Here is a 26,849-nt window from a genome sequence, read left to right as displayed (position 1 = left end):
ATGGAGGAGGTCGTAATAAAGCTCGGCTAGAGGATTTTCAGATGGTTTATATGTAAATACATGGATACAAATGTACGTAACATGGTGTTATTGGCAAACCTCTGATAAATGATACAAACATGACAGCTGTGTTTGTGACACTTGAGAACGTACTAGAAGCCAGATTTCCTATTTTTTAATACGCGGAGTAAATGTACTTTTACTCTTTTATTTTGGTATAACACCTGCTGTTTACTGCTTTTTTGTGCATTAAATAAAACACAAGACGCATACTGGCCGTTTTGTTATATCATAAAAAAAAGGTTTATTACCAATGTAAAACGACACTGCGCATTTTCATAAACACTACAGTATCTGCACCATGCCTGACACAATTAGAACTGTTATTAATAAGCAAGACCCATGCTGAGCCCCTCCAATCTGGACTTATATCACACCAGATGGATAGACATGCCACTCTTCACTGACAATCTCTTTAAAAGAATCACAGTTTTGAAATATAATTCAGAGTGCTAGGTTTACATTGTATATGTACATCTCTACAATTTCCATGTATAGATATATTCTTTATGTACAAAGGCTTCTACGGGTATTTTATACTCCTAAAGACTCAAACGAAAAGAAAGGAATTACAGGATTTTCGGTTTATGGAAGACTAAATAATACTGTAGTAAAAACATGGTTACAAATCCCGCATTCGCTCATGTTGTGTGGTCTTGTTTTGCCTTCGTGATAATTTAATAACAAATCAAGCATCATACATGTTCAGCAGTAAAACTACGTAGTGTAACCTCAGCTGGAATTTGCAGTCTTGAACTCCTCATAACAACATCTGTCTTGACAAAAAGCACAGAACATGTATTGTGCAATAACATAACAGAGCCTTGTGTCATTCTCAGCTGGTAACATTTAAACAAACAATTGGACAAACATAGTAGTTACTCTTACTACGAACCATTATCTTTGCTAAGCGTATTGTGGACGAACATACATTCACTTAAAAATGAAAATCTGTTGTATTGGTGATATATAATATTTGCTTTTATGACTGTTCAAGGTATTTCTTCTATTTATTCTCATAGCAGTAGGAAACTATACAGCACTCACCAAATGAAAGCACTGGTTTGGGAAATGGCAGTAGTACTTTAGATTAGTAAGTGTCACACATTGTGAGGAAATGCAGTCATTCGTGACTGGACACTAGGAGAGCTCTTAACTGGACACCAGACAGCAGAGGCCAAAGAAACGCCTCTTTCTCTGTTTGACCAATGGGTATGGCGTTAGATTCAACAAACTGCTGTCATCTATATAGACAATAGAACAAAGAAATCAATGAATGCACAGATGTTAGCTCACAAAACAGCCAGTGAAAAAACTGTACCGACCATTTACAATGAAGAACACAAATCGGGCAAAGAAAACAAGTTCATATTCACCTTTAAGCAATACAACAGTAAAATTCATACATGTATTCAGGAAAAGCTAAATAAATATTTCTTATGTGATATTCTTGATTTTGATCAGTTTTCATGTATCTTGTCATGCTTACAGTCATTCACATTGCTGTTGGATGACTTTATGCCACTCTTGAGGTTTGATTTAGTTAAAATTCAACAGACACTGGTCTGGAATGGCCACAATACATCTAGAAATTGTCTTATGTATAATTAATGGTGACTAATTTCCAATTCTTAAATATTCTAATGTTTACCAAAAAGGGAAGGTCATCAGAACAAGGTCAAGTTATTCATTCCGCTCTAATATCAGTATAGAGGGTATATGCATCGATGTTGGGACACGCTCCATGAGTGGCAAAACCCCCAGCAAAATGCCTCAGCAGAATAGGCGAAACAAAGAAATCAGGACTAAAGCCCGCAATTATTTGCAGAAATTACAAGCAACTGGACTAGACGGTGATCTCTACGATTTATCTCCAATTTACAAAGGAATCAGGTGTTCCTGGACACTGAAATGTTGCGGGAATTGCTTTTCTTGATGTTGTAGGCAGTCATTTTGCTGAGTGTTTTGCCACCCACGGGGGCGCGTTCCGTGACGATATGTCCATACCCTCTATTATGTAAAGCAATTCCAGCATTATAGATATTTTCATTACAGACATTGTCAGTCAAAACTTCCAATATAGACTCTCAGAGAATGCAATTATTACCAATAAATTCAATCATGTGTTTACATTTTACTAAAACCCCGATGATGAGTCCAGATATCAAATTATCGGTCCATTCACATATTTTTAGATAACAAATAAAATGTGTTATGGATGTGACTAAAAAGATGCATGTTTTTGAGAAATAACATATTTTGAAAGAATAATTAAAACAATACATTTGTGTGACACATATAACCAACAATTGGAGAAGAGATGGCTCTCTACTTCTAAAATGAACAAATTTTTGTCTTGTTTTCTAGTACAAACATCTAAGAATTCTTAAATCTAGATATATTCACTTGACAAAGAAAGAGACTAAATATATTTCATATAATTAATCTTTTTTATTGTAAGAAAATATAAGAATGAAAGAAATTAACGATTAAAACAAGAAACAAATCTGCCAATGGGGTGAGAAAAATTTACTTTATTTGCAGATTAGCATTTACATTTGGAGATTTCTTTCCTTGCTTTGAACATAAATTTACTTAACTCTTGTAGGTTGCTAAATTTTTTTAAGATATTTGCACTTTGAAACAAGACACCCCAGTCAATCAGTATGCTAAAAGGTTTGGTAAAATCTTTATTTTTTTTTTATGGTAATGTTGACATTTACATGGAATTGCTCCTCTGAAGAAATCCTCCTCTTCAAACAAACTATTATGTAATATTTGCCCAGAATATTCAGAGCGCAAATTTTTTTAGAAATGCACAAATCTCACCTTGATTCTTCAGCGGTAAAGGCATCGTCTCCCTGAGTTTGCTTAACAGATTTTTCATTTCTGTCATGTCCCTACAAACAATGTAGAACAATATTTTAATTTGTGTGACAGGACAAGGTAAACAAACAATGAGAAAGTTTATGTTTAAGGAGCACAGATTACCTCTCGATGTTCTCAATGTCTGTGACCACCAGGAAGTAGGTCTGCAAACAGTCTGGCGGATTGGAGGAAGTGTCTTCCAGTATGGGAACATCAGAGCTGTCCTCTTTCTTACTGTCTACTTTAGTTGCTCCTGAATGATGTCTCCCTGCAACAGACACACACAAAGTGACCTGACTTGGCCTGGTGGAGTCAAGAGAAACAGATAAAATACCAAAATATTTTTATCAAGGTTTGGGCAACAGCCAACTCATGTCTTTCACAAGTTAAAGTGCCTTTAAGCCTGGGGCAGAGGCAGGTCAGGAGTGTGCTGCTGCCATGAAAAGAGCTGGCCCCTGTGGGGCGGCTGAGGCTGTGCTGATGGAGATGCGAGCTAATGTAGGAGCATGGTTGCTTGGGGCAGAGCGTGGGCTTCAGACAGAGTGTGGGCTTCGGACAGAGCGTGGGCTTCGAACAGAGCGTGGGCTTCGGACAGAGTGTGGGCTTCGGACAGAGCGTGGGCTTGGGGAAGTGTCTGATGCGGCAGAGCATGAGGGAAGTGTCTGCTGCTTGGGGAAGTTTCTGAGCTGGTGTCTGCAGCGGCAGAGCATGGGCTTGGGGAAGTGTCTGATGCGGCAGAGCATGAGGGAAGTGTCTGCTGCTTGGGGAAGTGTCTGGGCTGGTGTCTGCAGCGGCAGAGCATGGGCTTGGGGAAGTGTCTGGGCTGGTGCCTGCAGCGGCAGAGCATGGGCTTGGGGAAGTGTCTGGGCTGGTGCCTGCAGCGGCAGAGCATGGGCTTGTGGAAGTGTCTGGGCTGGTGTCTGCAGCGGCAGAGCATGGGCTTGGGGAAGTGTCTGGGCTGGTACCTGCAGCGGCAGAGCATGGGCTTGGGGAAGTGTCTGGGCTGGTGCCTGCAGCGGCAGAGCATGGGCTTGGGGAAGTGTCTGGGCTGGTGCCTGCAGCGGCAGAGCATGGGCTTGGGGAAGTGTCTGGGCTGGTGCCTGCAGCGGCAGAGCATGGGCTTGTGGAAGTGTCTGGGCTGGTGTCTGCAGCGGCAGAGCATGGGCTTGGGGAAGTGTCTGGGCTGGTACCTGCAGCGGCAGAGCATGGGCTTGGGGAAGTGTCTGGGCTGGTGCCTGCAGCGGCAGAGCATGGGCTTGTGGAAGTGTCTGGGCTGGTGTCTGCAGCGGCAGAGCATGGGCTTGGGGAAGTGTCTGGGCTGGTACCTGCAGCGGCAGAGCATGGGCTTGGGGAAGTGTCTGGGCTGGTACCTGCAGCGGCAGAGCATGGGCTTGGGGAAGTGTCTGGGCTGGTGTCTGCGGCGGCAGAGCATGGGCTTGGGGAAGTGTCTGGGCTGGTGTCTGCGGCGGCAGAGCATGGGCTTGGGGAAGTGTCTGGGCTGGTACCTGCAGCGGCAGAGCATGGGCTTGGGGAAGTGTCTGGGCTGGTGTCTGCGGCGGCAGAGCATGGGCTTGTGGAAGTGTCTGGGCTGGTGTCTGCAGCGGCAGAGCATGGGCTTGGGGAACTGTCTGGGCTGGTGTCTGCAGCAGCAGAGCATGGGCTTGGGGAAGTTTCTGAGCTGGTGTCTGCAGCGGCAGAGCATGGGCTTGGGGAAGTTTCTGAGCTGGTGTCTGCAGCGGCAGAGCATGGGCTTGGGCAAGTGTCTGGTCGGTGGTTTGAAAGTTTGATAGTTTGAAAAATTGATACTAAATGGTCTTCACTGATGAGGGAGCAGACTGACCGGATGTACCTTTTAAAGGATTCTGATGACCAGTGGCCAAGGGCTTGTATTTAAGGCTGTGAGAGGCCTTTTTGGGAGGCGGTAGTTGCTGCACCAATGCGGAAGGCATGGCTGGAAACGTGGTCTGTAGGGATGCCGGATCGGTGCAAAACTTTGAGATGTTTTTGGAACCAAAAGCATGGGACAGGGCGGTTGGAGTCGTCGACGAAGAAGGGGTCGGATTAAGATTAACTGTGGTCTATTGGAGCGAAGGTAGGCTAGGAAGATTGAAAATGTAGAGTAAGTGGCCTCTTCTGGCCTGATCCGTCTTGCTTTGCTTAATGAAGTATGCAATTGTCTCAGAATCGATCACTGATAGGTTGGAGAAAGTGGGGTGAATTGGATAATTCAAAAGACAAGTGCAAAACATCGACAGGAGTCGAAAGCACAGGACACACCAGGCGGAAGTGAGCGCCGCTGCAACGGCTACACACATGTATGTAACGCCAGTGTTGCCTGATGCACTTGCCGGGTGAGTGTGTCGGCAGGCCCGGAACGTGAGGGGTGGAGACAGTGGGATGGGAGTCCACGCAGGAAAGGGTAGAAGGAGTGACCAAGGGGCAGGCGCTGGTGCTGTGGGTTACTGAGCGGCAAACTGCGCAGGTGATGTTTTGAACTCCTTTGAAGACCCGGTTGTGAAGCTCAGTTTCCAGGGCCCCCAGTAGGGGCTCTGGTTCCACTGAGCCAACCTAATGGCACATTTGGTGGAGAATATTTTATAATAGGTGTAAAAGTGCGTCCCTCCAAAAGAAAGTGCGAGCTCTGCGATTCAAGGAGATAATCAGAGAGCTCACGCCTCCTATGAGGGAAGACTGAGCAGATGACGTCGGAAATCACTGATCTGATATAACATTTTACACCATACAACAAAATACACACTATACACAAAGCCTTGCCATCATATCTGGGAAATAAGTCTGTAAATTTGAGTAAAATCACAGGCTTCCCTTATCCCGTGCTAATGCGCCACTTGAAATACAGACGAGACAAGGTTATATCTAAATCTACTGATAGTGTCAGGGTTGGCTGAAGTTTTATTGTTTGCACTTTTTTTTACATCAATAGACTACATAACTGACGTGATTTTCTGGTCCTTTCCCCCCTAGAAATGTGAGCTATGAATTTTGGCTTTAAAGTGAATTTCATAAGTTTAATTGGATCAAATAGTTTTGAACAACAAAAGGGTGACTATTATTTTTTTTTATTAAAATAAAATATTGTATCAATGTTGGATTAGTGTCATGTTTGGTACTCATCCAACTTTACAAATGCGTGCATGATGATATTTTCTGTGCCACCCCAAAGTAACTGTTGGCCCCTACCCGGCCACCCCTGTGAAAAATGCCTGGCTCAGTCCCATTTCTGGACATAATCAAGCCGGGCTTCCTCAATGTCCTTCGTGTTGATGTTTCCTTTCATAAGTCCGCGAGTGCCTTCACGGCATTACCTTTCCTGTGGAGCTGCAGGGATCCCAGCAAACACACAGATTTAAGCATCTCCGTCAGGTACATCTCCAGACAGCACTGCAGCTGGATGAAGAGACGACAGATCTCTGGATGTATTTCTCCATCCTCCGGGCTGTGGGCATTAAAAATGCATCTTAGAACAGGATTCTACAGAGTTCTGGCCCTGAGCCTCAACCTGTCTTATTTCTGGACACACCAAGTCATAAATTGTAGGATTCCTACACCTCAATAGTCCATAATATTAAACGGGAACAAAAGACCTTTGACAGCAATCATGAGTATTAAATAAAGTATTATTTATGGAAGAACGTTTCTAGGTAGCATTGAGATCTGAAGAGATAAACAGGAGCTTTATCCACATCGTGGAAGTGTGGATTCTCAGAAACTCATATTTCTCAGAACCTGTGCCTGTAATTACTGCCCTGTTAATCCCTTGTGAAATGCTTCGGTACAGTGGATACTTTGTTTTCCTGCTCTTGAATTCTCAGAAATGGAGAGATGCATCAAAGCTGTGTAAGCCAACGCAGCTTGTAAAGTGTCTATAAAGCCCCATTGCTCTTTGTATTGGGACTACGTTCAAGAGATTTCACGGATTTCATGTCTGACAATATAATGGCTTTAGAAAACAACCTAATGGACAAACAAACACAAATGAACATTTCGTAAGGCCAAAGTATAAAATGTTTTGCTAATAAATTAAAAATGACAGACCATCAAATAATAATAAATTATGAATATGACATATTAAAAAAATAGCAGAGGAGCAAAATTAGTGTTGGATTCTGCAATTCAATTTCTTATAAACATGGAAATAGTCCTAATACTTAATCTAATTTGACTATCCGAATGATGTTTCCATTATCTCTGTTAAATTATTCACTGATGAGAACCAAATCTGACAGTCCATTCACAATGTCCTGCTATAATTGACATAAGAGAAGCTGAACATTTTCCGGTAAAGAACCCATTGTGAAGAACTACATTTGCAAGCAGCGTTTAAAAGCATTTTAATGTCACCGAATAAATCGAGGATGTCACTAATGATGGATATGTTTTAGCTTATCAGGAGCGGTAGTAGACTACGTTTATTGTGTTAATGGCTTTCATTTGCAAGAATACAACATCACGTTACACGCCCGGGATCAATGGAACAGCACAGCAGGAAACAACTTTTTCAGCTTAATCAGCATTTATTCTGCTTTCTGAATGTACTGACTAACCGTTATTAAAAAGAATGAAAAGCACTGTGTGTGATAGGCCTTTATGCCAAGTGATGTGATTATAGCCATACAAATGCTATTCTAGCATGTTGCAACCTTTTAAATTTATCGCAGAATATGTCACACAAGACCATAAAAATATATATTCATGCTGATTTGCATTGTTTAATCAGGATCTAAGCCAAAAAAACTCTGACCTTGTGGCAAAAATAAATTCTAAGAAAAATAGGAACTGTATGAAGCACATTACAAGACAGGAATCTATGCCATCGTGCATCACACAGCTCGGTGACAGTCACATTTTCCAGAAAGTGAGACATGATAAAAGATGATCCCGTGGCCAGCTATTTGAACATGTTGTTTTACTGTACAGAATTTAGAGTCATCTTTGATTAACTTTGTATACTCTGCAACAGTCTGCATAGTCACAACATTACTGTAATCTCGAACTCACACTGTTCCTTGAAATATGCTTTTTAATGCATAAATGCTACAGTGGATCTCGAACAACTTATTTTTTTTAAAAATATTTTAATAAATTAATATTTTTTGATATTAAAAATATTTAAATAAAGTGTAACCTTAAATGTAATAAATAGAATGAACAAAGAAAAAAGAGTTCAGAATATGGTGAGATAGATTAACGATTATGCTTTTCAAAACCACTCCGTATTGAACCTTTCGGTGTGTAGCCTACTATTACTGTAATAAACACGACTCACTGAAACAACACCAGTTTTACCCTGATATTGCAGAAAGGTTTTGATGTGCAGTCCGCGCCATTTCACAGCCTTTTGTGCGTGTTTTGTGCATCAGCGCGCGAAGAGAGGGACAGTCTGCAGACATCTCTCCTATGGAGATAACCAGCTCCCTATACAGGGCCACGAGTGTATTGAGCTCCTGGACAACCTGATGGAAGAGAAAAACGAAAGCAAACAAGCTAAGAAAGCATAGGGCGTATAGTGAAAGACTTAGTGAATACGTTGAATGAGAAAATCCCTTTTAACCTTGAAAATGCATGAAGCAGAACAACATCGGAAGACGGCCACGAAGAGTAATGTCAATCAAATAAGTCTTTTTTCTGAACATGCACTGAGTTTACCAAGAGATAACGTCTGATCGTTCACATAAAAACACTGTTACGAAGGTAAAACAGACAATTTGTTTGAGAGCAGCGCCATGAGCGACAGTTGCCTGTGCCATTACAATTTCTGCTAGAAACGAAGCTTTCTGATAATGGGGCTCGGGCACAACGAGACCGTCTGTTTTGCAAATCTTCCCAAAAGCAGTTATTATTATTTATTGATGGATGCCATATAGTGATATCCATGCTGATCGCGAAAAAGGATGCGAACTACCGCCGCACTACAGGACAAGTCGCAAACCCCGATCTTCACCTCAACCATTTTAGTGAGCGTCCCCAGTGTCGCATTATACATTTCGGATGTTGTCAGCTGCATAAACAAGACAAAATCTCATATAGTGGACGAGCAATGAAAACAATTCAGAGAGGAATAACGATGCACGACCATGACGCAGGCATACCCACCATTCTGCAGTCCGCTACAGCTGCGCCGCTCTCCCTGCGCTCCGAGTCTCTGGACGGGGGCTTATTGCCTATCTGGAAAACGGTCCCGGCAGTTCTGGGGCGGCTTTTGCGCCCATTCGGTGCAGAACTCATGCATACACATCAAGTGGATAAACTGCCCTGATATAAAACGCCGATTAACCGATAAACTCCCACTCGATTTTTTATTTCTGACTCTCTTACTAATTGATCGATCCGCTCCTGGATTCTCTCCGCATTGCAACGATCCACAAGGCAAGTCACCTTCATTCACGCCAGCGGGGAGACGAATCTTCCGAAGTGTCCTTGCAGGCTTTCGTCTTTATGAGGGAGAAATGCGATGACAAAGAAGCAGATGCAAACATGTCTCAGGCAAAGATGCCCCGTGCAGTCCTCAGAAATAATAGCGGATTTAAAAAAACAACGTCTGGATGAAAGCACCTCCCCAGTCAGTCCCACAGCCGACAGAAATAAACCAAGATGTGTGACAAGTTGAAATGATACACACTCTACAAGGTGTTTATTGAGAGTAAGTAGCAGAAGGTGATCTAAGAGCGCTAGTCTAACCTTGATAGGTGCAGTTGCTTGAGGCGTGACGTAGTTGAACACACTGCACTCTCATAGGATGAGAATACGAATGCAATCTGTGTTTATTTCATTTTCTTGTAATGCTCTTATTGTATCATATTTGACATTTACAGGTATTTGCTGTTCGTGTTTGTATAATGAAAAATCGTTTCATTCATTAAGATTTTTTAAATTTAAGCTTTAACAATTGTGGCACTATATCACAAAACAGAAGCATATAATCTACACTAGTGAAACATAAAAAATAAAAATAGCAATTTAGTTAAATGTAGTTAAAAATTCAAGTCTTAAAATAAGCTATAAATTCAAATAAGCTATACATTTCTCTGTAGAGAAATCATTTTATTTTAGAATTCATTTTATCATTCAGAAATCATTCACATTCTACCTATATGTGGTAAGTATATTTAGCTATACTTGCTTCTGTAAATTATTAACAAATTAAAAAACAGCATGCACAATGTTGCTACGGTAACGGTCATTGCAAACTGATGACTTGAAGCATGGTGTGGCAGGCACTTGCACAGATCGACCCATAAAAACAGCTATTAGGATTTACTTATTTTTGTGTTATTATTCCATTTTACTTAAAGGCTAACCCCACCCAAAAATAAAATACTCACCCTCTAGTTGTGCCAGACATGTATACATTTCTTTGTGCGGTTGGAATATTTTGGAATAATGTAAGCAAACAACAGATCTGAAGCACCATTGACTGCCATAGTAGGAATTTTTTTTTTTTTTTTTTTGGTTCTGTTGATCACAAAAGAAGATGTTTTGAGGAATGTAGGAAAATGAACAGTTCTGGGGCACTTTTGGCCACCATTTATATTTTAACTATGGCAGTCAATGGTGCTTCAGAACTGTTGGTGCTAACATTATTCCAAAATATCTCTCTTTGTGTTCAACCAAACAAAGAAATGTATACATGTCGGGATGTATAGAGGGTGAGATATTCATGACTGAATTTTCCCTTTAAAAATAACTTGGCAATAATACATTTGGTGCAAAAAGTAAACTTTACTTTAAAATCCAAGTTCAAAACTTGCTCAAATTAACACAAAAAGAAGTAAATTCAACTAGTTGTCTTTCAGTGCATGAAGTAAAAAACAGGCAAGTACGTAGACAGTTTAACATTTTAGCAATATATAAAACATTTTAAAGTAAAGAGCCAGATGGTGGAGCAACTGTCCTTTCTGCCAGCTTGAATCATTCAAGTTGAATACTACGTTCTTCTGCTGTCTATTTGAATAAAAGTTTCTTCAGGCTACGGCAAACTTGACAGCATTCAGTTTTAACAGCCTAACAGACACCCTTGAAACATGCTTTAATAACAATTAGTAATTTGAATAATTTTGTGACAGAGTCTCTACTGTAAATACAGTAAGAGTTATTAAAGGAAAGCCTGTGGTTGACAGAGATTATGTCTCCACAGCTAATCTTCTTTCCCAAAAACTGTGAGAAAGTGAGGCGGAACTGATCATAAGTGCCCCACTCACATGAGATGACACAAAGACGTTAGATATGGCAAAATAATCAAAATATGTCAACTTTATCCTCTGTGGTCATGACCATAAGCGTGATGTTATGAGTTTGATCATCAAAAGTGGATGTTGTAGAGAGCAGTGACATTGAAGTATGCAGTACAAGAAATTGATATATTAAAACAATTAAGGAAGATCAATGCATTTAGGATACTGTAGATGAATTATAGAATACTGTTTAGGTAAACATGAAATTTTGAATGTGATCCACCTGTTTTTGTCATTAAAGATCAAGAGATATTATTGAACTGTATACAGTATAATTTACTTAAAATGTATCTTATTTATTTATATAAATATTTATGTTAATAAAATTAGGCACAAATGCCAAATGATGAAAGAAACTGAAGAACTGAAGAAAATCTAATAATGAAAGACTTTTTTGGGACCTACTCCTTTAATGAGTTTCATCTACTTTTCACTGGAACAGGACAAAGCTAATTACCATTAATACTTGTTTTAATCGTACATGCTCAGGCAAGTTCTCTGCCATACCAATGTGGAATTGGATGGGCGGTTTGTAACAGTGTGTCGGGCTGAATGCAGTTTGGGAAATCTAATCACAAAAACCATGCTGGTGGCCATTCATGCTGAGGTTGCAGTTCTGTGCAGTTCTATGTTGAGTTGTCTCTATAGTTTAAAACACAACTTTTCACAAGAATATTTAACTCAACATGTCAACCCAAGTAACCTATGGCGTGGCTTTGATCTGAAAGTACAACCGAGGAAAATAATTCAAGACCCAAAATTTGGACATATTTACTGGCCATTGAGGAATTACCAACACTTTGTGAGCCATAATGATGTGTTTAGACATGTCACTTTTCTTTTAAAGTTATTTGATATTGAGAATGCCGAGATACAGTCTACCATTCTAATGAACTATTTTGAATCAGGAAACAATGGCCTAAAAACATGCAAGTCAGGCTATAAAATGGACTTTGCAAAGTCTCAGACAGCTTCTTCGTCTGGTGAATTTCCTATGGAAATAATCTAATTTGGCATTTATAAAAAATTCATGAAAGTCAAGCATCTACTTAAGGAAATGTACCAGCGGTTGAATCAAACGTTTCATTCTAATGAATCCTAATTGCATAAAAAGCAAGAAATGAGAGTAAAACTAATATTAGACAGCATTAATGGCACCCTATGCTTGTGTTGAAAGAGTATGTCAAACCGCTAGAAAGAAAACTGTATTAGTGATTGTAATAATGTAACCAGTGTAATCTCTGTGTATTTGTTGTGCAGATGTTGAAATGACTAAATGTGATATGATGGAGATGTCGGTAACCGTGGTGCCTGCAGTGAAGAAAAGTATAATGTGCAAACATACCTAAAAAGAGCCTATAAATGAACACTTACATAAAACAGTGTTTTGTTAAATGCTTTAGATTAAGATTCAAGCGTTGACCTTGGCAGGAATAACTGGACAAAGTCTCTGTTAACAGGACGATGTTAAACATCAAATATAGGCTCAATTCTATAAATAATTATTTCTCCAAATGTTACAATCATTATTTCTCCAGAAATCTTTGAAATTGCGAATGATGGTATTTTAAACCGAGCGTTTAATCAAAAAAGGGCGAATACAACCATTGGGTTGGAATTTGTCAACCCAAGATGCTAAGTTTATTAAAATAAATTATAATTAATTCGAGGCTTTTTTAATTAATGGCAAAATGTGTCATCTGGTTCTTCCATGAGAGTACATCTGGGGTACTAGTTATTGAGAATAAACAGAATAAACCTTAATGGCTCTGTGAGAAAAAAATGAAGCAAAATTTGATTCAAGTTCTTGTTCAAAATTCTTTGAGTATTCTATAGATCCTATGAATCCTTTCAACCTTAGCTTAGCAACTGTGAAAGGTCTTACATGAAACTTCTTTCAATGAATACACTTTGACTCCACTGTAAGTCATTAGCCCAAATACTATACAACTAAGAGACTCATTAGCCCAAATACTATTTAAGGTCACTGTGAATACAACACTCGACAAAGTTAGCCAAAGGTTGCCAAAATCCTGTTTAAGCAAACGTATTACTCAATCCACAAACTCAAAACTCCACTTCAATTTGGAGGCAGTTTCAACTTCATGAAAATATTTCGTCCTGTGATTGATGACTGGCTTCTTAAACAGGAAACTGCAGTCCATAGCTTGTGATATTTATCTGTCTATAAGATATTACTCACTGCAGCCTTCATACAAGTCCTTTTCAAAAGGAAGGGAAGAAGAAGTAGCAGAAGAGGCAGAAGATAATGAAGCCAATGACCCAGTTGGCAGAGTATATATAAATGATCACCATGTCCATATCAAATCGCCAGCCATGCGAATCATCCTCAAAGTTGAAGGCATCAAGCCTGTAGCCCCCGTGAGGGAACTGCCGTCTGCCGGTTAGACTTGCCTGTCTTTGAAAGCCTAAGGAAGAAACATAGAGAGAAAATAAATCAAAGAGCAGGAAACATTACATTGTATTAACTGCCATATAAAGAATACCTCTATTTTAAAAAATCCTCCAAAAAATATAATTTTACCTCCAAATATTCGAAACAGTTTACGGCAGCTTGGAAGGGGCCATTTTGCCCAGCTTGCTTTTTGGAAGGCCTGCTTCCGAGACAAGTATTCCTTTGGGAAGAACGTACGGGCTGTGCGGTTCAGTTCTGTGAAGAGTGGGATGTGTGAATTTATTTGTCTATGAATCATCTGAGCGCTCAGCGCTATTACTAATAATTGGTCAATGTGGATTAAAAAACCTCATGTTATGTGGATTGATTTACATAGTATATACAGTATATCATGTTTTCCAGAACAGTCTTTCCCATATGCCCGGATTTAGTCATGTCCCCATTAGTTTTAGCCCAATAATGTACAGTAAGTGCCTCCGTTCTGTTAAATTTCTATCAAGATAATGATTTTTTAATCAAACTAATAAAACCAATAATGTTTGACAGCCCTCGGAGCATCTGCATATAATTTACATTGTGAATATACTTCTGTACATAATCATGGCAGGGCAGTTACTTTTTGACCAGTATCTCTTAGATTTCCTCAGTCTAGATATTATAATTTTTAGACTGTCTTTTTGTCTAAAACAAACCTTTCTGGAAGAAAACATGTGTAATGGTGGTCCTGCACAATGGACAGGGTGTGTTGGTGGGGGAATTCTTGGCCAGCATCCGCAGACAAGGTTCGCAGAAGACATGACTGCAGGGGTGGCACTTGTGTGGACTGAAGTAGACGTCTAGACATACAGCACAGATGTAGCCTTCACGATCCCTGCCTGGGAGCTCCTCATCCTCACTGCAGCTAGATGGGTTCCCTGTAGAGCTCTTCAAAAGAGGCAGAAATGACTCAGTGCTATTAAACTGAACAATCTGGTGAAATGAACCTGTAAATGAGTAGGGTTACTGTGGTAGAGCTTAGAGGATTCCTGATGGTTTGTATAAAAATGGTTTTATTCTGATCTTCTGGATCATCATGACCCTACGGGCCACCATGATCTTAATGATCCAATCCGTTTGTTGATTATCACATACAACAAAAAAGTTTAGAATGTTCCTGTTCTGGACTATTTTGATACAGAAAGTCTCACAAGGACTCAAGAAGAGGTTGTGTATCCCACACATGGCACCTCTGGAGCGCAGGGCCCGTCTGCATAATTACAACAATCACACCCCCAGAAGACTCCAGGGACAACCCTGTTCCCTAGGTGTGTCATTATCACCAAATATACTTCTCATAACGTCTTCACATGCCCCTTGACAACCCAGGAACGCATCCTGAGGACACCAAGGTCATAAGATGAACATTCTCACAAGATTTCCCCTGTTAACACCAGCAAGAAAGTCTGAAAACAGACAGCTAAAATAGACAACATCTATTATAACCCAGTGTGTGTCGGGAATGTGACAGAAAGTCAACTTCAAGAGTTCAATGCAGTTAATCTTAAACTATTTTAAAAGACCACATCACTGTAAACATTTTGAATCATGTGTCACTCTGCAAGTAATAATATTTTAGTAATAATAGTAATGATCTATACTTTTTTAAATGTTCCTTAGAATGAATATGCACTTTTTAGTTGAAAAAATACACGCTAAAAAGATGCATGAACTTCAAAGGGAAAGGAAAATCAACACACCCTAGGAACAGAATTAGTGTCATTAAAATCAATTTTAGGATTCTCTTCACTGTGTTTTACGGAGGGTCCTTACACCCTCCTACCCACCCTCTGGTTTGTAATATCTTAGGAGCCTTTTTCTTTAAAAATGCTATTTGCCAGCATTACTTCTCAGCACTATTAAAGATGTTAATGAGATTACACAAATTAACAATTCAGTCATAATTTTTTCACCCTCATGTGGTTCAAACCCTGCATTACTCTTTCTTCTGTGGAACACAAAAGAAGATATTTTGAGAAATGTATGAGTGGTTTTAATGTCCATAAAATGGAAGTCAATGGGTCCGATGTTGTTCTTCTAAATATTTTTTTTGTGTTCTGCAGTCCTGCAGGTTTGGGGTGACATGGGCTGAGCAAATTTTCTGTTTAGCACTTGATTGATAAAAGCTGCCCTCTGCTGGAAAATTATATATTATTATATAATCTGAGCAAATCATTAATTCTTTGTTTGAGCTTGACAACACCGAAACTGATGGTGTTTCAATATTGTAATTTTTTCAGTTATTTCACCTACAGTATTTGGCACTGATGCTGTAACATTACAATGTAAAATAAAGAATGAATATCGCTCTCACATAATTGCATGTATATTTCTTTGTCTTTTTTTCCACGGCTGCATATATTATAATTCATTATCATAATTCATTACAAATTCATTTAAATTCAAATGATAACTATCATTCCTCCATCCCCGTGAAACTGGATTCATTGTCCTATTAGTTCTATTATAAATGTAAATATAATAGAATCACAGCATTCTCTCTTTGTTACAAAACAATTACTTTTCTTTCCAGCTTTCACTGTGTGTACAAGACTGTGTTATGTCTGCGTTAATATGTCACCTGCTCATTCTCGTGCAGCTGACTCTGTCTGCTTCGTTCTTTTCTCTTCTGTCTTCTCCGTAGGCTCCTCAGTCGTCTTCTCTCTCTCTTACTCAGCCTGCGTTCCCTGGTGGGAGTGGGTGTAAGCAGTGATGAAGCCACGCTGAGCTCTTCTGTAGCTCCGCCAATCGGCTCTCCAACCTCGGGTTCCTCTTCAGAGCTGCTCAGAAACATCAGATGAGCTCTGCGGTTGAAAGGCCGATCCTCTGGAGAGATCTGTGAGCCTCTAATAATATTTGACTCAAGAGGTTCTAGTCTGGTTCTCCTAGAAAGCATGCTGGCTCTGTCATGGGGAGTCTGAGCAGGGGGGCTGTTCCTCTGGCTTGGTGAAGATTGATGACTGGACCTAAGCATATGCTCTAATATGATATGACGCTCTGGAAAAAGTAGATTACAATCCAAGCTAAGAGCCTTCCTGTGGGCTAGTCTGACACCAAGCGTGGCCTTGTGCAAGGGTCTGACCTCTAAGCACAGAGCTTCAGCCGTTTGCTCAAGATACCCTCGGCCATGTGAGTCCATCTCCAAGAATGAACAACTCACTGTTGAAGATATCCATCACCACACCCAACAAGTCCACAGTCACTAGACCAGAGAAAATTTAGGCTCACAGATGATGCCCAGAAGACCAGGAACATGCTGGCCCCCTGAGGCATTTGCACTATTGACAATGACAAAGCCCTCTAAATAATGGCAGTTCAGCGGCACAATTGTTCATAGAAACAATGAATGCATTGTGTCATAATAGATGAAGAATTAGGTGAAATAACTAGACCAACCTTTTTCAACAGACAAGGTCAGCTTTTTTTCTCTGAGCAGTTAGCAGCATATGACATGTAATTTATTTCATTTTGTACAGTAACAGTTATTTTATGTGATGTACTTATTTATAAGAATAGTAGAATAAATTAAAAGTGATTTTTTGTGATCTGTTTGTGTTTTATGTATGTTTTATATGTGCCCTTGTGTAAAGCTGCTTCCAACAGTGTAAACTGGATAAAGCGCTGTACAAATAAACGTGAAAGTCTCACTCACCCATGTGCTATGAATGTGGCACTGCAATCTTTAAGAACAAAACTATAATTTTATGCTAGAAGAACTAAATTAAGACTGGCATAATGCACAAGATAATGGTGAAATATGGCATACGATAAGCGACGTTGTTGATAAATGGAAGCTTAATGGTTACACTGTGATGTCATTTCAATGTAATATATGTTTTATTATCATTAAAATAAATGTACTGTAAGCTAATATGAGAACTATATTCACTAATGATCAATCATACAATGTTGTAATGTTTGCGAACGTGATAAATGTCAGTATTATTAAGTAGAACCACATTTTTCCGGTGGTTCGCTTTGCAAAAAGCAAAAGTTGTAAAATGAATGAAAAAGACCATTAATATTTCTGTCACTTTTCTAGCAGTAAATGAGGTGAAAGATGGAAATGTCTATTTTACGAATGATTTGATTCGGGTCCCGTTTTCATGCTGTCATATATTCTTTCATCTTTTTTGGCATATTCTCACCAGATGGCAGCAAATTTCCGTTCTGGTAACACGAGAGCTGTCCGTGGTGCTGAACGTGCGATTTCTGACGTATTCGACTAACAAAAAGTTTTGCATTATTAAAATCATTTAGTAATTTATTAAGTATGCCACAATATGTGCAAAGCATTGTCATAATTGACATCAGATATCACTTTTTTGTCATTTTTGTAAAGAACAAAAAAAAACAGTAATACTTAATAGTTGTTCACCAGAATAATATGCGGAAAATATGTGTGCATCTTATATGTAAAATCAAACCATTAGCATAATTTTAAGCGAACTAACAACAACTATTTTGTGTGTTTCCATAACTTGTGTCGAAGCAACTGTTGAACATTTCCTTGATCTCAGAACACGTTTCAAGGGAAAAGCTCATACGTGAAGAGCTTTAAATATTTGCACACAAACGCATAGCTGCTCGACAAGCCGCTGTGTCGAAGTGCGCGTGCCAACCTCTCAGCCATCTCTGACGCACTCAGCACGACTCGTATAAATGAATTCACTTCGTCACCGGGCGCCAATGATAGCAGCTCTAGTGTGCAGCACTTCCTGAGCCCAGAGACCGCCATGCGTCTTCAAAGCAGCGAGGTGACGCTGGAACGACACACTGGCGTAAGAGACTGTCTCTGAATACTGTGACCGCTCTTACCATGGAGAGTTTCAACAACACCACAGAAACCCAAGAGTGGAGTGGGAACGCGACGATAGTTAGTGAAGTTACTCTGAGTTACCAAATAGTCGCCTCGCTTTTTCTGGGCGCGTTAATTCTGTTTGCCATATTAGGAAACGCGTGCGTAATTGCTGCTATCGCTTTGGAGAGATCGCTTCAGAATGTGGCTAACTATCTCATCGGCTCCTTGGCCGTCACAGACCTCATGGTGTCGGTGCTGGTACTACCCATGGCGGCCCTGTATCAGGTTCTGAACATATGGACACTTGGACAGGAGATATGCGACCTGTTCATATCTCTAGACGTGTTGTGCTGCACATCTTCCATTCTGCACCTGTGCGCAATTGCTTTGGACAGGTACTGGGCGATCACCGATCCCATAGACTACGTGAATAAAAGGACCCCCAGAAGAGCGGCTATCTTGATCAGCCTTACCTGGCTTATAGGATTTTCCATTTCAATTCCACCAATGTTGGGTTGGAGGAAGCCGGAGGACCGTGCAGATCCCAACGCGTGCACAATCAGCCAAGACCACGGGTACACCATCTATTCAACTTTTGGAGCTTTTTACATCCCGCTCATTCTTATGTTGGTACTCTACGGCAGGATATTCAAAGCGGCGAGGTTTCGAATACGGAAAACGGTCAAGAAAACTGAGAAAGTGTCGGATAAATGCCTAAGCGTGTCTCCGGCGTTGTTTCCGAGGAGGGCGAACGGCGAGGTGGGCAAAACCTGGAGACGAAGCGTGGAGCCCCAGCCCGGCGTGTGCGTAAACGGAGCGCTGAAACACGCGGAGGACGCAGAATCGTTCGAGATCACAGAAGTCCAAAGCGTCTCCAGAAACCACCTCACCCTGCCAAACAACCCACAGCCGTGCTTCGAGAACAGAAACGAAAAAAACACAGAAGCGAAGCGCAAAGTGGCTCTGGCCAGAGAGCGCAAAACGGTGAAGACTCTGGGAATCATTATGGGCACGTTCATTTTCTGCTGGCTGCCTTTTTTCATTGTGGCTCTTGTTTTGCCGTTCTGTAAAGACTGTTTTATGCCGGAGTGGTTGAGGGCAGTCATTAACTGGCTCGGATATTCCAACTCACTGTTGAATCCCATCATATACGCGTACTTCAATAAAGACTTTCAAAATGCATTTAAGAAAATTTTGAAATGCAAATGTATTAGACAGTGAACTCTGAGGAACTGCGTCATCTCATCAAAAGTTGATGAACAATGCTATTAAATGGATGCAGATACTGTTAAATGACTGTTCAGTGCCATTCATTTGAAGGGACATAAAGGGACAGAACCGCACAAGAAGAGGTAGAGCTCTGTCCTTGTGTATATGTTTATCTGTGAAGTTTTTTTGCTTCCTCCACAAACTGTGCATATATCCTACCACTGGATGGATTCAGATGAAAGACAAGGACTGTCAGACCACAATTATAAATTAATTCTGCGTTGTTGCATTCAACAATAAAGTCCTTAATAAAACCAGTCTGGTTTCTCTATATTATTATTGAAGCCCAGAGTAAAGGCACCTTTCTCGCAATGAGCAGTGTGTGAGATTTTGAGTGCACACATATCAAGGTCCAGCAGATAATTCGTGTAGACAATGTAATGCAATTATTCCTGTTCCTTTTTTTAGCAGTTTTATTACATATGAGCGACCGACCTTGAAATAAAAAATAAATATAAAGATCACACAAAACGGATTGTATCTGAATCACTTTAATTAAGGACAGAAAAAGGTGTCATTGTAAGGAAATTTAATTCTAAGGCATGTGATTACAGATTTCTCTAAACCACGCTGGATCAGTTGTCAAACTTAAAATGGCACGACATGATTATAGTTTGAATCAAACTTGCCAAAACATGCGTGGTTAGCTGTTTGCAGACAAATCTAATTTACTTCAACTGATTCAAATAAAAACAAGATTTCAAAGTAAAGCAATACAAAGTTAAAGTTTTGCACTTTAAAACACTTTGACAGTTGGTATCAGAGCTGCGGAGAGCACACAATGATTAGTTTGCCTCGGGCACAGCTAGGCTAATACCCATGGGCCCTCTGTACCTCTGATAGTGCAGTCATGCCACGCTCCATCACACCAGCATCTTAAGACCCTTAAATCTGTAAGTCCAAAAGCAAAGCAATTGTGATTAAAAATTAAAACTCCTCAGTGGAGTCTGAAATGGTTTGAAGTCCTATACCCTCGATCAATTCTGTGATAAATAACAGCTATCGATACGGACTTCCTAGCTAATAACTCAGTTGGAATCTCTTCATTTCAACTTTCTCCGGTGACATTTCGTGTTCAGTGGTCACATGCACAGCGTGATAGGAAATGCAACGATGCAAAAAATGTTACTATTACTGTACATCCTAAAGCTTTGCCCACATAGAACCTTGGCAAATGTAAATGTCAAAAGAAAAGATAAATGGAAGAGTTAGTACTGAATGTAATGTTTATGATTTGTTATTTCATCCTACATTTGAAAATGTGCCTTCTCACTAGCATAACGCCATTTTCTAAGAAAGCTGGAGAGAGCTGGCGGCATTGATAACCTGACAGTGGATTTTGTGAATGAACACAAAGCACTTTGGGTAATATCCGCTGTGGGAATGAAAACATTTGCTGACTCACTCCTTTAATCCACCGTCGCTGGTTAAAGGGACCATGATCTCATTTCACTTATTTTCACTTGTGTATTTTTTTTAAATGGTCCATCACCGCTATGACAGTAGTCTTGCCCCCGTGTCAGAGTCATAAATTGCCAGCGACAATTTTTGTTGGTCACACTGGACCTTTGCTTTAGAACAGTGAGAAGAGTTTAATACCGCATCGGTTCTGTCAGAACAAAGTGATATATTGCATCACTGCAAAGACTTGTGACCCATGATTTCTTTGCACTCAAAGCAGTGAAAGTTTCTTTCCATGTTGGAAAACATGAGATCAAAAGCATGTGGGTAACTAATTGAGCATCAAAGACAGATCTGGTGCTGCATTGGTTGTCAAGGAAATTTATTTTACTGTAAATCCAGTTCTTATCAAACTTATTAGACCACCTAAAGATCGGGTAACATGCTATGTCATGCATTCTGACATTATAAAAGTCTTTAGACTGTTAAACATGCTGGCTTCTCAACTTGTTAAAAGACGAGTTGGACGTATGACGTAGTATTTCTGTACTTGATACACTCCCCCAGCACTCCAACTTGTTTCAGAAAGCTTTTTAAAAAGTCTGGTACTGCAGCTGCAGCTCGTTATTCTTGCCATAGTGAGAGAAGTTTGAGGTGTGTTAAATTGTTCATGGCATTTCAGTGATGGACGTTATATAAATTGTGGATATGACGCTGGATTTGAAGATCATTTGTCCCCCCTGCCTCCAGCAGCTCGTGTTTTTCCGGAAAACACGAGCTGTATCTCTTTTAAAAATTTGATCAAACTAAATACTCTTCGAAGATACAACGTATGCAATACTACTATATAGGAACTCAAGATTAATATGAGACGATTAATATGAAACTGCGTGTGTTACATGAATTTTAAGGAATCTGACAAAAACTTGTTTAAAACTAAAAACGTATAGATTATAGATTATTAGCTAAATACACAAATATGACTAAATAGTCTTTATTCATGTTTTATACCCAAATTTAAGACCGCACTTTTAACTACTATCACAAGTCAGAAATTAATCGACTGTAACATTGAACCATTAAAACTTGCTTTTCTATTAAGGACGGTAAGTAAATAAATATAATTGGGCATCTCAATAAAATAATAAAGTGCGTTACTGTTTTATCTGCCTTGTAAAACAGTAAATTAATGGAGGACAATTATATTTTAAGATTAGAAATACGTTTGTGACTTAAGAGCATTAGGCATACTGGTGTATTACCCATCACAGAAACATAAAAATGATCATATTGGTAATCACCAATATTGTTAGTTTAGGGCAGCTTTTGAACAAAATTTTCATTGGGTGGTGGTCTTATGAATTTGCTAAGTACTCTATATTTTAAATAGGAGAAAGGTCAATTGTAAAAACATCTTTTTGGGACTGTTTTTCCGAACACTAAAAAGTCTGTATTAGTTCCTGATGAAATAATCCAGACAAAATAAAGGCTACATAAGAGAAAAACCAAGACCTTAAAACAAGTTCACGCAAATGCTTGTGTTTAGTGAATCATTCATCACAGACACTTGAGCTTTTATGTCAGTACTGGATTTAGAGAGGGTAAATCCAAATGAGATTTAAATGTATATTTCACATAAACATTCACTGTCTTAATACATGTCATTCCAAAGTTGTATGACTTTTTCCTTCAGAAATTTTTGTTCCACAAATAGTCATATAAATGTTTTGAGTGATATGAAAGTAAATAAATAAGGATAAAGCTATCCCTTTAAGGGATTTAGCTGTATAGCTTTATCAAGAGAAACTATCCTTTACATAATAAAAAAGAAAGCGATATATTGTCTGCACAGAAACATAGTTCTTGTTCATGCTGGTTAGTTATATACTTAAAATGATGTTTCACAGTTGCAATAAGTGGGCATTACATGGTTGTCTGTTTGACTCCACATTTAAGGTTTAAGGGCAAAATAACTCACAAGCCAATGACTCTGAGTAATGTGGTGACAGAAGTAAAAATACGGCCGCTAAAATTACCCATCAACTTTATTTTAGTTTCACATCCATCACTTAAGTCAATGGCTGCACTGACAAATGATTTGAATCCATACTGTCTTCAGTAAAATGGTAAGTGAATATCTCTCTCGTCTCCTTCAAACGTAGTAAAATAATAGCAATTTAACAACTGTTAAAGAGACAGTCGGATGGACACAATAAATTCACTGTTTTATTAGCCATGAGTCATCTCTTAAGCCCCCACAGAAATGTTAGTGAAGTCAAACAGCACAGTCTGATTCCCCCTGACTGACCACAGGGCTTTTGTTTATTTCATAGTTTGATATAGCGTGACTCTCCCATCACCCTTATCTCAAATGAGTGTGTACTGACATAGCCGTGACATGTAATTAAAGTTTTAACAATGTTTGAATACAGCCTGACTTCAATATAATTCGAGACGGGTTCTCTCTCTCTCTCTCTCTCTCTCTCTCTCTCTCTCTCTCTCTCTCTCTCTCTCTCTCTGTGTGCTGTTAGGTTTGTACAACTTCCTGTGCTACTGCCGTCTTCATTCAATTCCATTAGCTTCCTTTTACACACTTAACCCGACCGTTTGATTCAGCAGAAGGTCTCAGTTGACGCTCATGCTGCTACTGGCACATTCGCAACAAATTTCCTTAAACGCTCAGGAATTGCTCAATGCTGGTGCATCTGAATGTTAAAAGAGGGAAAATGTAGGACATGGAGGAGGCGTAGCTGATTAATAATCATGACATGAAGATAGTCTATGTAAGTTAGATCGGGCTGTTATGGAGAGGTTAATGCAGTTACAATGAGACAGAATGTGCAAGAAAGATTGGCAGAGAGAGATGGATAGAGAGAGAAGGACTGAGCATGTTTGATCACCTGTGTCTGCTGTGACATGTCCTCTAAGGGAATTGATAACTTTGTAATTGTATTGTTTCAGCAGTTACTGTGACGAAGATTGACAATGCTGATCTGGTCCTGTATCAGCATTCTTGAATGGCTTTTGTCTAATCAGATAAATAATTATGTTATTATTTATTCACCCTCGTGTTGTTTAAACTGTATTTTCTATGGAATGCAAAATAAATATCTCTGTGGGTTTGTATCTATACAACGGAAGTAAATGGGGACCAGTGATTTGAACAGTTCTCTAAAATATCCTCTTTTGTCTTACACAGAAGAAAAAGGTTGTGATTGTGGTTATGTAAATAATCTTTATATTTTTGGGTGAACGATCAGTTTAAACATGAAATATATGGCATAATAATCAAATATAAAACAGTTATAATAATTATTGTTGGAGGATAATTTAATAATAGGTATAACATTTTCAAAAAATCCTTATAAAATGATAAACAAATTAACAAAATAAAGGGATTATGGGAGATGTAGACCAAAGTGTTAAAAGTCTGGGGAATGTGAAAAAGCCCTGGTTCTTGGGGGGCGTGGCTGACAGACGAGAGGGGATGTCACACATAGCTAAAAACCCTTTTTATGTGAATGTACTATTTAAACTTCATTTAGTTTAAGTTCAACAGACACTGGACTGGAATAACCACCATACATCTAGAAATACTGATTTATCTCAAATTCAAATTGCCTGTAGACAAAAAATTTATTATCCCAACATATACATTTATTATAAAAAATATTACATATAAATATATATAAATACATATATATATATATATATATATATATATATATATAGATAGATATTATGTATTATTCTTTTCAAAGTTGTATTAATTGTATCCACAGAGCTACGCAAGAACAAAATCACAACTTCACACTGTGTTTGTTTTAATAATTACTGTGGCAGCAGATTGTCTTGTGCTATAATTATATGATAATCAATTTAAATTGTCCACATGCAGTGTACAATGCTAGAATTTAATTTAGGCGTGTAGCATAAAGAGCCGTTCTCTGGCCAAAGCTGTCAGATCACCATTCAAAGTGCATTCACTGAGTATTTCATCGCATTAGCTCGCGTCTGACGTCAGTGGCACTGGACCTCTCATGATGCACAGAAATGTCTATAGCTTACGCTGTGTCCTTTTCTTCCATTCATAAGGAATAATACACAGCTATTCGGATACTTGTAGGCAGTCTGAGATGCGCTGGTCACCATGGTGATGCTCTAAAGCCGAACGTCCGCAGTTCTAAGGGAGCAATTACCTGATGACATCAAAGCCCTTCAGCAGTACAATAGAAGCATGCAGTGCACACGGGCTTCAAACAAATTAGTGTGAAGATTCCCCTCATTTGCATGAAATTTCCACTCGATGTCCAATGAGCAGAGAGCAGCATCAGGATGCAAATCAAACGTTAAGAGTAAACAATGTTTGATGTAGCGGAAAGTACACTTATGATTCTGGAGGATGAAGGGAAATTTGCAAGATTTTCCTCATCAAGACATTCCAAGAAGGCTGACAATGCAGTTCCCTTGCGGATACTTAAAAGTCTTAGTAAGGGAATGCTCTGGTTTCACATGCAGTTCATGCATAAACTTAGCCTATTGCTTGTGACAAACAGTATTCTTTATTTCTTATTTCAACACTATAAATACTAATTATGTGGCAAAACGATGACTATACGTAAACAAAAATTGAGTAAAAATTGTTTTTTGCAATGTGTGAACAGCTTGTAATATAACTTTAAAAAGTGATCTCCCCCGAAGGCATCGGTCTATGAAAGACGTACGTGGACAGCATTGTTTCTGGGTGCAGTTCACTAAATGTCCACTGGTATCGCTGATAACAAGGGTTTTAGAAGACTACTGTACATACTGTATAGCCCTTCAAAAATCTCGTCAATTTTTTGCAAACAGGACAGTATAGAGAAAAGCATAAAAAACTATAATTTTGACTACTTTCTTAAAGCTCGTCAGCATATTTTTGACAAGCAATAAACAGTTTTGACAATGTTGCCTGTTGACAAGCTAAACTCGAACACGAACACGTCTCCCATCATCTTCTCACACCTACATTAATAAACACATTTACTTACTCCATGCAGTGCCACGCAAAAGCATGCTGGGAACTGAAAATCCCCTCCCTAGTTGCAGTAATTTGTTACAAATATATTAAATTAGTGCAGCGTTAAATTAAATAAACAACATAATTAAATGGATGAGTAATGTGATCTAAACATAACATCCACAAGGTCATTTTCATTGATGTACAGAACATCTGAACAAAAAAGTGATCCCAATGCAAGTAGATTGAGTTACGTAACTTAATTAGAAGACATTTAAATTGATTGAGAACAGTGAGTTTGTTGAAAATTGTTAAAGAACAATGATGCATAATCTCAGTAATTACCATCATTTTCTGTTATCCCAAAGGGACAACACATTGGTGTATTTAGGCCTAGAACGTTTTTTTAATACTAAAAATATAAACCTTTTCTGTGTTTTGACAGTTTTGAAATTGGGTTTTGAAGTGCAAAGATGCCGTTGTGTAAACTGCGAAAATGCAAAACCGTGACAACTACTGGCCTGCCATGGATAACACAGACAAAATTGACAAAATTGACGTTTGTACGTAAAGCTTTTTGAAAATGCAAACAAAAAACTTTTCCGTTTTCCAATCCATTGATGTCTTGTAAACATACTGAAAAGTTACAAACAAAACATGTCACCTGAGATTATAACTGTGCTCTCACACATTTGTGTCCCTGCCCTGGGCAAAGGACTTAACACAATGTAAATCCTATGGGACTTG

General features: G+C 39.1%; 3 protein-coding genes across 3 annotated transcripts; 1 reads left to right on the top strand and 2 right to left on the bottom strand.

Annotated features, from left to right (window-relative positions):
• Positions 1-274: 274 nt before the first annotated feature.
• rgs7bpa (regulator of G protein signaling 7 binding protein a) lies at positions 275-9,654 on the bottom strand. Its single transcript, XM_079467029.1, has 6 exons — positions 9,043-9,654; positions 8,236-8,402; positions 6,255-6,385; positions 3,052-3,196; positions 2,890-2,960; positions 275-1,304 (listed from the first exon to the last, which is right to left on the bottom strand). Exons 1-6 carry the CDS (start codon positions 9,172-9,174, stop codon positions 1,213-1,215), a joined length of 738 nt encoding a protein of 245 aa, XP_079323155.1. The 5' UTR covers positions 9,175-9,654; the 3' UTR covers positions 275-1,212.
• rnf180a (ring finger protein 180a) lies at positions 9,558-16,912 on the bottom strand. The gene is made up of 5 exons (XM_079467028.1): positions 16,214-16,912; positions 14,289-14,520; positions 13,726-13,851; positions 11,546-13,609; positions 9,558-10,348 (listed from the first exon to the last, which is right to left on the bottom strand). The coding sequence occupies exons 1-4, from the start codon at positions 16,769-16,771 to the stop codon at positions 13,407-13,409; spliced, it is 1,119 nt and encodes a 372-aa protein (XP_079323154.1). The 5' UTR covers positions 16,772-16,912; the 3' UTR covers positions 9,558-10,348; positions 11,546-13,406.
• A 1,539-nt stretch (positions 16,913-18,451) lies between these two features.
• On the top strand, positions 18,452-19,654 carry htr1aa (5-hydroxytryptamine (serotonin) receptor 1A a; the record flags this gene model as incomplete). The annotated part of the gene is made up of 1 exon (XM_079466961.1): positions 18,452-19,654. One exon carries the CDS (start codon positions 18,452-18,454, stop codon positions 19,652-19,654), a length of 1,203 nt encoding a protein of 400 aa, XP_079323087.1.
• Between the last annotated feature and the right edge of the window lie 7,195 nt (positions 19,655-26,849).

This window comes from Barbatula barbatula, assembly GCF_947034865.1.
Source record: "Barbatula barbatula genome assembly, chromosome: 11".
In the NCBI taxonomy this organism is placed as follows: domain Eukaryota; kingdom Metazoa; phylum Chordata; class Actinopteri; order Cypriniformes; family Nemacheilidae; genus Barbatula; species Barbatula barbatula.
The sequence above is the reverse complement of the archived record's forward strand: the minus strand, read 5'-3'. Positions and strand labels throughout refer to the sequence as shown.

Bases quoted from the DNA above. Each gene is read 5' to 3' on its own strand.
- rgs7bpa (XM_079467029.1), bottom strand. From the start codon at position 9,174: ATGAGTTCTGCACCGAATGGGCGCAAAAGCCGCCCCAGAACTGCCGGG. The intron at 2,961-3,051 runs GTAATCTGTGCT...CATTGTTTGTAG, and splicing joins GACATTGAGAACATCGAGAG to GGACATGACAGAAATGAAAA. The intron at 1,305-2,889 runs GTGAGATTTGTG...TTGTCTATATAG, and splicing joins TTTACCGCTGAAGAATCAAG to ATGACAGCAGTTTGTTGAAT.
- rnf180a (XM_079467028.1), bottom strand. From the start codon at position 16,771: ATGGACTCACATGGCCGAGGGTATCTTGAGCAAACGGCTGAAGCTCTG. The intron at 13,852-14,288 runs GTTTGTTTTAGA...CACTCTTCACAG, and splicing joins ACATGTTTTCTTCCAGAAAG to AACTGAACCGCACAGCCCGT. The intron at 13,610-13,725 runs GTAAAATTATAT...TTTCTTCCTTAG, and splicing joins ACTGTTTCGAATATTTGGAG to GCTTTCAAAGACAGGCAAGT.